Genomic DNA, 15,275 nt, shown 5'->3' with positions numbered 1-15,275 from the left:
TGACTCTATGGGAGATCGTTACTGCAGGAGGAAGTTCCTCCTGTGATAATTCTCCCAAAATCAAGAATTTAGCAACTGTAGGCATCTGCTTTGAGGGGAAAAAGGAAAGCACTTAAGGATATGGTCAAAGTGAATCTTAATAAGCACAACGTTTTACACATCATCTCTTTATTCTTCTAAGAACACACAGGTCCGTGTCTTTGTTGTTCAAACCATCTAAAATGTCCTTTAAATACAGGATTACTATACAGATTACAGGACGGTTGTCTACGGGGTGATTTGGTGGAATTTACCCAATTTCTCTTTGCGAAGATGATCAATAATTTCATCATATACTCCTAAAATCCTACCTATGCAAGTCCATGACTGTTTCAGTAATTCTGTCTTGAGTTAAATTTAGATGTACACCAGGGCATTCACATCAGTCAGCGGACTACTTACGGCGTGCACGCACTTGTAATAGTCAGAGCCATTGGCAGCTGGGTGGCTTTTTGCAGAGGTCACATGTTAGATAACTGCCACAAGTGTTTGTAAGTGGCAAACTGGAGCCCTTGGCAATACTAATATATTATCAGTATATTTTTTTCAGATACAATTTAATTATTATAATATCATTTCACAAATTGCAGTGATCAGACTGAAGGGAGAAATGTACATTTCATCTTCATCCAGCAGCATTTGACAGGAATTTGAGTGTATTTTTGCATTTTAACAGTAAGTGCAGTGAGTGATGGCACTTGCTGCAATTCATATTGTCATTCACTCTAAAGTTATGTTCTTGCTGAAAAAAAAAATCCTGCTTGTTTAAAATTGCATTCAAAATCACCTAAAGCTGTAGGAAAACCTTCATATTCCAAATTTTATAATTTTTTAAAAATTCTTTCTTAAACAGGTCATTTTTATTTTCTGGAAGGGCAAAGTGATGCTCTGCTTTGCGGAAATAGTTCTGATGCCGGGTAAGAACCAATTTCGCCATATTATTGCACCATATACAAATGAGATCCATGTTCTTTAGCTGTGCAGTTGAAGGGGGGCTATATTTTGATTGACCACTTTCTTTTACATAAGAAACACTAGGATTTTACATTGGACTGAGAATTAGGGTTTCTGGGCAGTGCTGAGTGGATTGGTTAAACGAGCTTAGTCTGTGCACAGATGAATCAGTAATTTGGTATTGGTGCAGCTCCTGCCTGGATGAGGAGTAACAGATGGAACAGCTGGAAAATGTGTGATTTTGCAGTTCTACCTGCACGTATGAGTACTAGCAGGTTGAGAGAACAGAAAACACTGACATTTACATTATTGTTACAAAATTAATATATTTGGAATATTATGTTTCAGAAGCTTAGATTAAACTTTTAACCCTAATTATTTATGTGCCTTTCCTACTGAATTTTTCTAACATGCTTTAAAATAATTTTCTATTAAAAATCACAACTACTATTATTTCTACTCTGATTAACTAAAGAAAAATCCACTTTTTAATCCTAATCTTGTCCTGGACATTCAAGGTGATAATTTCAAAATAACTATGTTAGGTAACATCCAGTTTGCCTTTGTAGGCAGTGCCCAGAAGGATATACATGCGTGAAAGCTGGTAGAAACCCCAATTATGGCTACACAAGTTTTGACACTTTCAGCTGGGCTTTCCTGTCACTATTTCGCTTGATGACTCAAGACTTCTGGGAAAATCTTTATCAATTGGTGAGAATTTTTAATGAAAAATAAAATATTTCTTTACTAGCAATACAAGAGGCCTAAAATAAATTTTCTTATGTAATCTTCATTTTAACAATATGAAAACCAAAACTTTTGTTCACCTATTCTTGCTTATGTATGTATTCTTATTTCCAGACACTACGTGCTGCTGGGAAGACATACATGATATTTTTTGTTCTTGTAATTTTTCTTGGTTCTTTCTACCTGATCAACTTGATTCTGGCTGTGGTTGCCATGGCCTATGAAGAACAGAATCAAGCAACAATGGAAGAAGCAGAACAGAAAGAGGCAGAATTTCAACAGATGCTGGAACAACTGAAGAAGCAACAAGAAGCAGCTCAGGTATCATTTATGGTGTAGTAATGCTGAAGTGTATGGATGTGATTTTACCAAAGATATTCACTCTCTGCTTTCTAAATTTGGAGTTATAAAACTACCCTGTTGGGCTTTCAACAGAGCTAGCTCAGAGGTTTTTCTGATCTGCACTAAAGACGTTGTCCTGTGAACAACCCAGCCATAATCAAGAAGGAATATTCAAAACTAGGTATCAATTATTCATTATGTTTTTCCTACCCTACTGTCTGTTAGACTTCTGCATTTAAAAGTTAGTCATGAAATATAGAAGAATACTATGACCAACACAGATTTTGAGTCAATTGAGTAACAGAAATCAGAAAAAATCTAGAGAGGGGATATGCTATGGAAATCAAAAGTGTTAAGATCCAGGGCATTTGGACTAGAAATTCTGTATAAGTAAATTTATAAAAAACATGATGTGATGGTTTGCTCAGTGACACAAATTCATTCTGCAATATGGCAGGCAGCAGCGGTAGCAGCAGCAGCAGCAACAGCATCCGCAGAGTCCAGGGAGCCCAGTGCTGGGGGAGAAGCAGGAGGGCTCTCAGAAAGTTCCTCAGAGGCATCAAAATTGAGCTCAAAGAGTGCAAAAGAGAGGAGAAATAGAAGGAAAAAAAGAAAACAAAAAGAACAATCTGGAGGGGAGGAAAAAGATGAAGATGAATTTCACAAGTCTGAATCAGAAGACAGCATCAGAAGGAAAGGTTTTCGATTATCTATTGAAGGCAATAGACTGACATATGAAAAGAAGTATTCTTCTCCACATCAGGTATTGTATATAGTTATTTTTAGTAGCAGCTTACATTTAAAGCATTATAGGCTGTTAGAAAACTACTTTAGTCTTCCTGGTACTGTAATATGACCCTGCTGCCTAAAGAAAGGAAACACAGAGGTATTCATTAAAGTTTATTATTGTTGCTAGTGCTTGAGAGAAAGTGCTGTAGCTGTGAGATTGTTGCGTAAAAAACCACAGAGAATTAAATGTAACCTCATATCTCTATTCTTATAACAGGATTGTTTAAAAACATCTTAAAATATTCTCTGATTGATTCCATGGGGCGGGGGGGAGGGGGTATGATTATATATTATGTAGACTTATTAAAATACTATAGTATTTTTCCATTATGATAGCCTTGTATTTTCCTCCTGCTTCAATGTTTGGAGGTTGGTTCAATATATGCAGGATACTGCATACATGAAGGAATGTGCATGTATAGACTCCCTTTTTTGAAGTGTTGTGCAACTACTCCACTCAGCAACTCTAACTGATGTTAGGAGAAAGGAGTGCTCATAATTGGTTTTGTCTTAAGAATCACTGAACAGCATTTCTATCTGCAAAATATAAATATAATGAAATGCAACAACTTCACAGAAGCATTTAGTTTCTGGGAAAAATATTTACTCTCATATAAGAAAAAAACCCCTCTGCTATCCTAATAACAGTGCAAAATGTGAAGGTTTCAGCTAATAATCACAAATTTTGTTTGCCTGCAGTCTTTGCTGAGCATTCGCGGCTCTCTATTTTCTCCGAGGCGCAACAGCAGAACAAGTCTTTTCAGCTTCAGAGGCAGAGCAAAGGATGTTGGATCGGAAAATGACTTTGCTGATGATGAGCACAGCACTTTTGAAGACAATGACAGCAGAAGAGATTCTCTTTTTGTGCCACGCAGGCACAGTGAACGACGCAACAGTAACATTAGTCAGGCCAGTAGGTCATCCAGGATGCTGGCAGTGTTTCCAGTGAATGGGAAGATGCACAGCACTGTGGATTGCAATGGGGTGGTTTCCCTGGTTGGTGGACCATCTGTTCCTACATCACCTGTTGGACAGCTTCTGCCAGAGGTGATAATAGATAAACCAGCTACTGATGACAATGTAAGAAAGTTTTAAATAGCTTAGGCATCGTGGCCTTTTCTTAGTGCACCAGCCAGTGTTTTCTACAGAATGGAACCCTTGGCAATGCTTCCTGGTTGGTCAAGCTGTGAATGCTTCTGCATCTTGTAAAATCTTTAATAAATAAAACAGCTAAGACAGTTTGGCAGCCTAAGCATTTGCTTACAAATATTCTCATAACTAAAAATGCAATTTCCAGTCTCCAAGTAATAAAATATTAACTAACTTACACATTTATAAAAGCACGATGCTTTACTATATTCCTGTACTCTACTTTACTTTTCCTGATCTAAAGGTCCATCTGGCTATCGTCTACCAAATCATAGTTACTATGCAATTGAAAATAGTATACAAAACTGTTAACATATAACTGCAATCAATATGATGCTGCTATTACCACTTTATCAACATTAGTGTTATCAGTTAATTTTGATAACATTCTTCCTTATCAGCCCTGTTAAAAATATAAGGAAGTTGTCAATTCTTTATTATAATTTGTTTCTCATTCCTCGTGGAGTTCTGTAGTGTAGATAACAAATAGTTATTGGATTACCACATTTCAATACATACAAAAATACAGATGTCTGTGTGAACAGACCATATTGCTGCCACTCTTTTACCACACACAACCTAAGAGAAGATGTCGGGAAAAAATTTATTGCTTAGTTTTAAGTTTTCTGCTCACATTACTAAATTACTAAAAAGATACTAGCATGAGGAAGCATGAGGAAGTCAGACTTTTCTTACTTGCTGCAGTTTGCCTAGGGGAAAAGATTATTCTATCACAAACCGCAGAATACTCTGTCAGCAGGAGCAAGGAAAAAACTTACAGTTTGCAAAAATTTTATACAATTTTTTTTTTTATTCAATCCTTTTACATTTGTTTAAATCCTTTTTTATAGCTTGAAGAAAATGCAAGAGTTAAGTAAATAAACTCTCAGTCTTAACAGTAGGAAACTGTTGCCTCATATACTTTACAATTATTTAAAAGATACTAAAAAGTAATAAAAGTCTGACATGATAAAAATTGAAGTGCATGAAGCACGTATCCAAGCTACAACATTAATAACAGGGTTCTATATAGTCTGTGCTTATCTTATTCGTCCAAGGTGGTCTCACCCACTCTTGTTTTCTGTGTAGGGCACCACTACAGAAACAGAAATGAGGAAGAGAATATCAGGTTCTTTACACGTTTCTATGGACTTACTTGAAGATCCAGCTTTAAGGGAAAGAGCCATGAGTATTGCCAGTATTCTTACAAACACTGTGGAAGGTGGGTGCTACACATCGCTTAGTATTTAATACATTTTTTTTTGCAATGGACTTCAGTAAGTTTTGAAGCTTAAGAACTGATTTAAAATAGATTAATTAACAGATAGCATCCCACAAACTGACACATATTTATCAGTAAACTCAGAGCTTTATTCATTAAGGTTATTACACAAGTAAGCATTAAAGTTATTACATAAGTAACTGTTTCTATCTCATTGTTTTGCCACTGTCTACCTCATGTGGTCATCAGGACTAGAGAGTTATGTTTGATGGTCATAACTGAGTGGACGCTTATGCATATTAATTAACGATATAGTATTGGACACAAAAAGGCCACTGAACATTTTTCAAATATATGCAACAGTTGTTAAAATATATGCGTATTTTTAGCAGTTATATTCATTCAGTTACTCTTTAAAGAAGTGCTATTCTAGGTGATAAAAACTTGTTTTTTTCTTGAACTAGCAATGAAAGTTATATTAGAAAATTTTATGTAAACGCCACAAATTTCAAAATAAAAAATTTTCCATAAGAGAACAGTAAGTGGGAGAAGCAGGCTGAAGTGTAATCAACGAATAATGAAATATATATTACAAATCAATGCATAAATTTATATTGGTCAGAATAGTGATTACAATACAAAGAAGTTGTGCTTGATAGATAAGCTTTGAACAAAATAAACTCATTCAATTGATAACAGTTTTTAAAGACTTTATTGAAAAGTCCTGTAAAAAGGTATAAACGGCATATTTATAGAGGTTAGTCAGTACCAGTTTAGATTGACATCTTGACTGATACAATTCATACAAGATTGAGGAATGTTAGAGCAATCACATAGTTACCTGTATGAATTTTCTTTACCCACAGAACTTGAAGAATCAAGACAGAAATGCCCACCATGTTGGTATAAATTTGCAAATATTTTCTTGATCTGGGACTGCAGTCCACACTGGTTAAAAGTCAAACATATCGTCAACTTAGTGGTAATGGATCCATTTGTTGACCTGGCTATAACAATTTGCATTGTTTTAAATACACTCTTTATGGCTATGGAACATTATCCGATGACCGATGAATTCAGTAATGTACTTTCAGTTGGAAATCTGGTAAGTCTGTTGGCACTGAATTAACTGAAAGAAGGAGCTTTAATAGCTTTTTTTTTTCCTTCTTTCTCTTTTTATCTCTTTAGAAAGTAGATTTATTGGATGTTTATTGGCCTCCAGATATTACTCTATCTGAATATTTTTGGAAATTTCACTGTCTACCTTGGCTCATGTAACTTAGGATACTGTAAAATCAATATATTGCAGTGTTCTGCTAAGCCAAATAAATTTTTTTTAAAATGGCACCAACACTACATTAAGTAGAGTCCATCTTAAACAGAAGTTGATTTGTCTAACTACTAAACGAAGAAATGCATTACTATGAAAAAGACACTATGCAAATAAACGTAGTGTCACTTTTACAATCAATACAATACAAATCTTTAAATTATGAATGTGGTTTTAATTGCTCTGTTTCCTGAGCACAGGTTTAGAAGAGCTAAAAGGGCCTTTTAAAAGTATTTCTAGAATTTTCTTCTGTGGATATGTGGATTGTTTTCTTTATGTGCTTTATGTAAAACTACAAAAACTATCCTGCAGTACTTTTTCCTCTTACAGTTTTCATATTTTTTATCATCAGATAATTAGTAAGATATCTTTTCCTCATGATATCAACTATATTTTCTCCCTTCTACTTCAAAAAGATAAATTATTAAAGAATTCAGGAGTTAATTTTGTGTAGCTCTGGTGCTTTTGAACTGACAGGTTTGATCATATAGATGTATCTGCAGCTGTAGTCCTACTTTGTTATTTTAAGAAATTTTTTCTTATTATGAGATTTTTAATAATCCTTGTTTTGTAATGAGGAACAGAATATCTCAGATCATGTAGATAACTACAGCATTCAGAAGGGAGAATTAATAGATAAATGCTGGTTTTAAGATACTTCAAATAAGGGAAACTCTAAATCTGAGTTTCCTAGTAAAATGTAAAATCTTGTTTTGTAGCATTACACAGATTTGTTTTCCAACCAAGAAAATGCCATATGAATCTTGGTGTACATCTGACTACAAAGGGAGTGTGAAAGAACCTGGCTATAAGCACCATGATCTTCCAGGCTTTGGCTCCCTGACATAACCCCTTCTGCAGTCTAGAGGCTGTCAGGGTTATCTGCTCCGGTAGTTCCACTTTAAAGCTCCTTGAGAACCTCACCATCCTGATTATTAGGAACCTAAGTCAGCATTTCAAAATCTATTCATTCCTTTCTACCTCTTACTCAGTGGTTCTAGTCCTGTAGCTTAAAAAATAGTAACCTTTGCGTCTCTGGTGTTCATATCTGAAATGTATTTAAAGACTGTAATAAAATCTATTTTGAGCTTTTTTGTTCCTAGGCAGAGCAAGTCAGACTCTTCTTGTCCATCTCCTGGTTATCCCAGTTAGATGATTCTCTTCAGCTGTCCCATTTTATGTCCAGCTTGCTTGAAAATGGGTTATCAAAATCCAAAAAATAGTATTTCAGACCAGGGCTCAGGCAGTCTTTAACGGAGGCATATCCTACAGGAAATTCTTCTAAGACTTCTCTCAAAGCTGCACAGCATCACTGCCTTGGTGACTCCTAAATATGAGTCCTACTTCATTCAGCATAGCAGCCCATGATGAGAAAGCATTATCAGCAATATCATGTTTAAAATGTATTCTTAAATGCTCATTTATTCCTGATGTTTAAATCATTGAGCCAATCAACTTCACTGAACTTACTGGCAACAGCCAGGTTGAAGTTCCTTAGCTTCAGCAGATAGTTGTTATCTCAGTTGATCCCCATCTGGTATAAATAATCCTACCTCTGCTCAACTGAAGGGGATTACAGCAGGTTATTCCAGTGAAAGATCTGCCTCTCTGGAGTCTTAGATTTGACCTCATTCATGCTGCTGTTATATTGTACCTAGTATATCAAGAAAGATGTCATACCATGTAATTTCTTGGAAACCATTCCATTTTATGTTGTAAAAATCAAATTTGGGATATTGTTTGTCCAGTACATGAAAAAGTCGATATCCTGATGGAGTTGAAACTGGATTATAAATGTTATAAAACTGAAGTTTATGTGATTTGTTTAGTATAAAATTTAATGAATTGAAAAAATTAATCGGTTTGTATGGCACTTGTTAATGGAAGCTAGGCATAATAAATCACTACAGTACACTGAACAGTTTTAAATATCACTTTTGAATAAGATATTGCAGATACGTAGCTTGAATTAAAAACTTAGACAACAGCTAAATCTGTAACATTATATTTCACAATGGAATTTCACAACTGCATTTTGATTTCAGGTCTTCACTGGAATCTTCACAGCAGAAATGTTTCTCAAGGTCATTGCAATGGATCCTTACTATTATTTCCAGGAAGGCTGGAATATTTTTGATGGTTTTATTGTAACCCTTAGCTTGGTTGAGCTTGGTCTTGCAGATGTGGAAGGGCTCTCAGTTCTTCGATCCTTCAGGCTGGTAAATATACATCAATTGTACTGAGTTTTAATGGGACTTCATTAATTTTTTTTTTTTGGCCTTAAAAATTCGCTTGATTTTTGCCATGATACCCCGATGTCTCTTTTAAATCCTTGTTATTTGTGGTATCTTACTGTCTTCAATGGAAATTGATAGACATCCCAACAAATAGATAGCAGTGGGTGTCCTGGGCCTACTTCCAATGTATTTATTCTATATGCACGCTTTAAACACTGTTAACACCCTGTTATGCAGAAACAAATCGATGCCCTAGGTGTATTGTGCTCTCTCTGATTAGCATCACAGGAATAGATTTGCTCTACAAATATCAGTAGAAAAGTGGTCCAGATGATTCTAACAGATGAACCCTAGATTTTGAATTCCACCTAGTATGGCCAGTAGCTTCTTTGGCCTTCAGTAAGAACTCTGCTTTGAGAATCTCAAGCTCTAACTTCACAAAATGTTCTTGAGTCAACCTTCCTTTTTCATGCTTTAGACAAGAGGATTCCCTCTGAACAGTCATACTCAGGGCATATTTTGCAGTGATATCCTCCCACAAGTTTACTTGAAGATATCTTTTGTGTCTTTCTTGCTGGATGTCCTAACGATATTCTTCTTTTATTCTAGCTGCGAGTTTTCAAATTGGCAAAGTCTTGGCCAACACTAAATATGCTCATAAAAATTATTGGGAACTCGGTGGGAGCTCTGGGAAATCTGACCCTGGTGCTGGCCATCATTGTGTTCATTTTTGCTGTGGTGGGGATGCAGCTGTTTGGGAAAAACTACAAGGAATGTGTCTGCAAAATCGCAAGTGACTGTGTGCTTCCACGTTGGCACATGCAAGATTTTTTTCACTCTTTTTTGATCGTATTTCGAGTGTTGTGTGGAGAGTGGATAGAAACGATGTGGGACTGCATGGAGGTTGCTGGCCAAGCCATGTGCCTTACTGTCTTCATGATGGTCATGGTGATTGGAAACCTAGTGGTACGTAATCAAAGCATTAGCAAAAAATTATTTGGCAATAGAGTGGGCTCAGTCCTGAAGTCAGCTAAGTGCTCTGGCCCTGCTTCAATGAAGCACTTAAGCAGGTGGATTCAAGCGATGCTTAAAGTTAAGCTTAAGAGGTTTTTTGGATTGAGAACAAAGTGTTCTGCCATATCAAAATCCTAAGAATGTTAGAGTGAGCACTTAGTCACATTCTAGATTTGTATTCTTGCTCTTTGTAAATATTTTGTGCTTCAAATAATTTTAGTTTATGGGCTCTTTATAAAACATTTGCTGTGGATTTCTTTATTATTTATCCCATATGATTAGTCACCTACATAATCTAATGTCTGCTGTGTGATGGGATAAATTAAACTTTTTAATGATGCTTAATAGCAAATCTGCTATCTCTGGTTTTGGATTTTTAGACTTTGCACCTTAATATTTATATACTGTGGGGATTTAAAAACACATTTACAGATATTATTCAGTTGTAGGAATATTTTTGAATGGTGAACGGGACCTAAGCAAAATGAAAAATGCTCAGGTTTTTATGGAGAAGTTAAAACTTTTGAGGGTGTCTTTCTTTGCTTATGGTGAATTATTGGGATTGTACTCTTTGATATCACTAATATGACAATTTTTAATAAACTAAATGTTGTTTGTTGGGATAAAGTCTAGAACGTCCATTTTTTTTTCTCTTTTTGCAGGTACTGAACCTATTTTTGGCCTTGCTCTTGAGCTCATTTAGTGCGGACAACCTTGCCGTGACAGATGATGACAATGAAATGAATAATCTGCAAATTGCTGTAGCAAGAATGCAGAAAGGCATAGATTATGTAAAAAGAAAAGCACGTGAATTTATCCAGAAAGCTTTTGTTAAGAAACAAAAAGCCTTAGATGAAATCAAACCACTTGAAGATTTGAACAACAAAAACAGCTGTATTTCTAACCATACTACCGTGGAACTAAGCAAGGACCATGACTATATTAGAGATGCAAATGGAACAACTAGTGGCATAGGCACAGGCAGCAGTGTGGAAAAATACATAATTGATGAAAGTGATTACATGTCATTCATAAACAACCCAAGCCTCACTGTGACAGTGCCTATTGCATTGGGTGAATCCGACTTTGAAAATCTAAACACAGAGGAATTTAGTAGTGAATCAGACCTGGAAGAAAGCAAAGAGGTATTTAGATATTTTGTGCATTTGTCTCTGATCTATTGACTGTCTTTTTTTTCAGCATAAGCCAGTGTACTCAGTTCTTGATCATTTGTTATTTTTATGCTTCTTTGTACATGGGCATAAATGAATATATAAAGAAGGGTTTTATTCTTCATGAACGAAAGTGTAAGGAAGGGTTAAATATTACAGTCTCCAAGAGGAGACAAGAGGCCAGGCAATGGGAGACCAAACTAATCCGTAAGAACTGTTTATGATCCATATGGTAGTTGCAACAACTGGTAGAGCAGGGCAGTGCCTTAGCCCAGAAACTTTTGTTTGCCTCCTGTAGCAAAGGTCCCATGAGGTGTGTCATGCAACTTCTCTCTGCCACTCAAAAAATCCCCCTCTATGGCATTTTTTTGTGAGCAATTATAAATCAGAAATCATAGAGATAGTTTATCTATTTCCTTTAGACACTGGAATTCTTCTAGATTTTAAAATTGTCACTCCTCTAGACCTAGATTCCCATAAAAAGTTTTAACCATAGACTCTTCCATATACTTCCAATTCACTTAGCTGTTGAAACTAGAAAATAGTATCAACAGACTAAAATATCTCATGTTGCTAAGGGAATGCCAAAGCAGGATGTAGATATAAAGCCTTGTTGAGAACTGTATTTATAAAAAAACATATTAAGGCTATAACTGTTCCTTTACATGACTGTTTGTGACTATTTTAACAAAATATTTAAATTTATTTGATAACATGATTTGCCAAACAGCTACACCCTCAGTGACTTAGTTTGTTGACATTTTAATAAAATGAAAAAATTATATTTCCAGACACTTAACAAAACTAATTTTCGGACTTGAGGGACCTCAGCCTTAAACTAGCTAGTGTCCATTCTGGTAGCAATCCGGGTTCTTTGTGGGACCGATCATCTTTTCCCCCTTCCTGTTGTATTACTAGCAGTACTTCAGACACCTGATTTTAGGCCAGTTGAATTCTGTGCTGCAGTCACTGCAGTGTGCGTAAGCCCTCTAGTGTTCCCAGTAAAAACCCATTGTTAAGCTAAGTGCAATCTTTGGTTCCTCCCCCAGGAAAGCAAACCTGTACCAAACAGCCTCTCCCCACGACAAGAGACAGTGTTGTTGCCATTTCCAATTAGTGTCTGAATCATTGATATTTCTTTTCCTGTTACATATTAGCCAAAATTCTTATAAGTTGGCTTTGACTCGAGCCTCTGAACCACTGCAACAGTAGAGGTTACAGAAATGTATTGGAGCACATAAAGAACTTGCCCCAGCAAGAAGAATTTCTGAATAGAACAACATTTCCAGACAATCCTTGTAGACCCTTCCAACCTGGTGTTCTATGATTCATATGATTTAACCAAAGATCCATTGGTGAAAAACAACGGTCATCTACTCTCCCCACAACTACCTTAAATGCTGGTCAGTGTGGTCTAACCCATCATAGGGCAGGCAGACCAATGGAGTGACATGGGCTGGTTTATGACTGATCAGTGGGCAACAGATTCAACTTAGGAAGCTGTCTTTAAATGTGCTGCTACTGCAGGGCCAGGGTTACCTTTTATCCCATCGAGAAAGTACTATGGCATTTCTGACCTCCTCCAGAAGCTTCTGAAAGAGCAGGTCTTTTATTTTGTTTTACATGAAGATCCATCCAGCAGTGCTGTTTTGGATTTGAGTCCAAGTCCTTATTTTATATTGACGGTTAGTATAACGGGATTGTAGAAAAGAAATTATAAACACCAGAACAGCAGAGCCTTTGAATTAGCTGAGCTTTTGATGAGAAGCCACTTAGGAAAGGCTGTGTGGGTTCTCTACATCTCAGGCCAGAGGGCACTAACAGATGAGTTCCAGCTGGCTTCAGACCATCCTGAGTTTTTCAGCACCATTCCTGGAGTTTTACAGGGCTGGATCCCTTCTTGCTGATTGTGTCAGCTCTAAAAGTTCCCCCTCCCCCTGGCAGTGTTCAGGAGGAGGTTGGTTTTTAGTTGATCTGGTTTCCTTTGTTTTTCTGCTGGGTACTCTTTTCTCCCTTAGCAAAGTAACAAATTAATCATCTTAATACCATAAAATAGACAGTTAATTTCAATGATCTTAATTTTAGTGTGCACAAAGCAGCTGACAGTAATATTACAGAAAACCTGCTTCTCAGAAGAAAATACAGAAATAGAATTACAGGGTGGGTTTTTTTTTTTCCAAAAATGAAAAAGCTGTGGAAAAGTTTTTAAAATTATTTTCAAAATTATTTTGCAAAATGGTAAATTTTTCCGCAAAGGATGATTTGTGAAAATTTGATTACTACAAGTATACAATATTTTTGTAAAAATATGGGAGGCAACTCTGTATGTAATTTGGAAAATAACCTTTATAGACTGGTTCTTGTGACAAATAACAACAGAGCCTGAAACTGGATACGTCAACTCATTTTTCTGATAAAGTTGAAACATTATTCTCCCAATATATCTATATTCACCACAAGATGAAATTAACTAAAACCAGGCTACTTAAAATACTACAGATTTTATTAAGTGCCATGCAACTCAATGAGTTCTGGAATTGTTATTGAAAAATGGACTGGCTACTGTTTTAGTAAGAGTTTTGCTGTTAGGGTTTGGGGAGTTTTTTGTTCTGAATATCAAAAAGACTGCTGCAGCCTAGCATTGATGAGCATGTATTGAATTTATTCCATTATTTTCTTTAGCCTTACATCCTTAAATATGTTCCCTTCACAACTTTTACCCAATCTTTAGCCACATTACCAACCAGCTGGATTGTAGCCAGGTGCTAGCTACATGTTACAACACTTAGAGGACTTTTAGGGTAGGATTAGCTTAAGTGTATTCAGTTTTTTAATATTTAGTTTCCACCTTTCACTGCTCTCTATGGTCATCATGTTGATGAGCATGAATCAAATTGAAAATTTGATTAGGTTATATAGCACAATCTGATGTTTTATGGGCCATCTTTAAACTACCTCGGCCTTATTGTACACAGCTTCTGCTTCACTCGGAGCTAGACATTCAGCACTTTTAATCTGGACTTTCTGACCTGTAAAGTACAACCTTGTCTGCTGACCAATGCTTTTTTCCCTCATTCCTCTGAGCTCACACCTCATATATTTAGGCTCTTACCTGCTTTTCAGTGTTTGCTATAGATTCCCACATATATACTTGAACTTCATTATTTCTATGATGATCAAGAGATCATTGCCGCTTACAGCTAGTTGTGGTCATAAAACTTTACAGCCTTAACATTACAATTCATACGTTTCAGTTTAAAGCTTAATACACTTTCTAGGTAATATCTCCATACAGTGTAGAAGGAAACCGAACGATTGTACCTGTTTCACATATGTTTATCAGCAATTTAGTTATGTTGAATACTCAAACATTTAAAAACATGGCAGAAGTATTTCCTTATTCTCAAAACAACTGATTTTTGCCTTAAAAATATTTACTGTGTATTTGTTAAGGTTTGGGTTTTTTTCCTTTACAGAAGTTAAACATGTCTAGTTCATCTGAAGGTAGCACAGTTGATATTGGACTTCCTGCAGAAGAGCAACCAGAAGCTGAACCTGAAGAAGCCCAGGAGCCAGAGGCCTGCTTCACAGAAGGTGATTGGAACTAAAATACTCCTAATACTTATTCATGAAATGCAGAATAATTATTTATTTAAACTAAGAATATTTATTTATTGAATTACTCTTTTGTTAATGTTTAAACTACAATTACTAGTGATAGTACTTTTAGACCATAATTTACCATATGAGTACTGATACCACAATTATACTATGTATCAGATAAGCAATTAATAAAACATTTTATCAGAAAGTTATAGTTATTTTTAAAATAAGAAAAATATATTACTGCAATTTTTATTTTAGTACAAAATACTGTGCTCCCTGAATTTAATTACAGTTTCCTAGATAATAAAATAACCACTACACTTCATAGATATCTATCAAAGTGCTTTATAAAATGTGCATTAATGAAATAGCTGTTGAGAAGTAAATAAAAACTGCACCTGGATGGTTTTGTGCAAAATGCTGAAGGAACCTTCCACAAGTTGGCAAAAGAGAAGAAAGAGCCTTTGTGTGCCACCTGGGGCAAGAACAGTCTCACCTGTTGGACTCATTTGTCTTTCATGCTTCCTCCTGTTGCCCCTTTTACAGAACTCAATAAAACAAGAATCTGGTCATAAACTTTATCTGCAAAAGCATTTCCATGTTAGAAACTTTATGGATGTGTGTATGTAAAGGAATTGGGGAAGGGAATAGGTTTAAAACAGTAATTTAAGGAT

General features: G+C 35.8%; 1 protein-coding gene across 5 annotated transcripts in view; it reads left to right on the top strand.

Annotated features, from left to right (window-relative positions):
• LOC136102875 (sodium channel protein type 1 subunit alpha) overlaps positions 1 to 15,275 on the top strand; it is a 98,049-nt gene that overhangs the window by 50,280 nt on the left and 32,494 nt on the right. For 4 of the 5 annotated variants that reach the window (XM_065840303.2, XM_071811016.1, XM_071811013.1 and 1 more), the window contains 11 exons: positions 893 to 956; positions 1,563 to 1,704; positions 1,855 to 2,061; positions 2,540 to 2,845; positions 3,571 to 3,951; positions 5,110 to 5,242; positions 6,109 to 6,347; positions 8,618 to 8,791; positions 9,419 to 9,775; positions 10,486 to 10,968; positions 14,472 to 14,589. In XM_065840303.2, the coding sequence (XP_065696375.1) occupies positions 893 to 956; positions 1,563 to 1,704; positions 1,855 to 2,061; positions 2,540 to 2,845; positions 3,571 to 3,951; positions 5,110 to 5,242; positions 6,109 to 6,347; positions 8,618 to 8,791; positions 9,419 to 9,775; positions 10,486 to 10,968; positions 14,472 to 14,589 (2,604 nt within the window). The remainder of the gene's footprint in view (positions 1 to 892; positions 957 to 1,562; positions 1,705 to 1,854; positions 2,062 to 2,539; positions 2,846 to 3,570; positions 3,952 to 5,109; positions 5,243 to 6,108; positions 6,348 to 8,617; positions 8,792 to 9,418; positions 9,776 to 10,485; positions 10,969 to 14,471; positions 14,590 to 15,275) is intronic. The other variant, XM_071811014.1, reaches the window with a different exon arrangement.

This window comes from Patagioenas fasciata, chromosome 7 (genome assembly GCF_037038585.1).
Source record: "Patagioenas fasciata isolate bPatFas1 chromosome 7, bPatFas1.hap1, whole genome shotgun sequence".
Lineage (NCBI taxonomy): Eukaryota > Metazoa > Chordata > Aves > Columbiformes > Columbidae > Patagioenas > Patagioenas fasciata.
The sequence above is the reverse complement of the archived record's forward strand: the minus strand, read 5'-3'. Positions and strand labels throughout refer to the sequence as shown.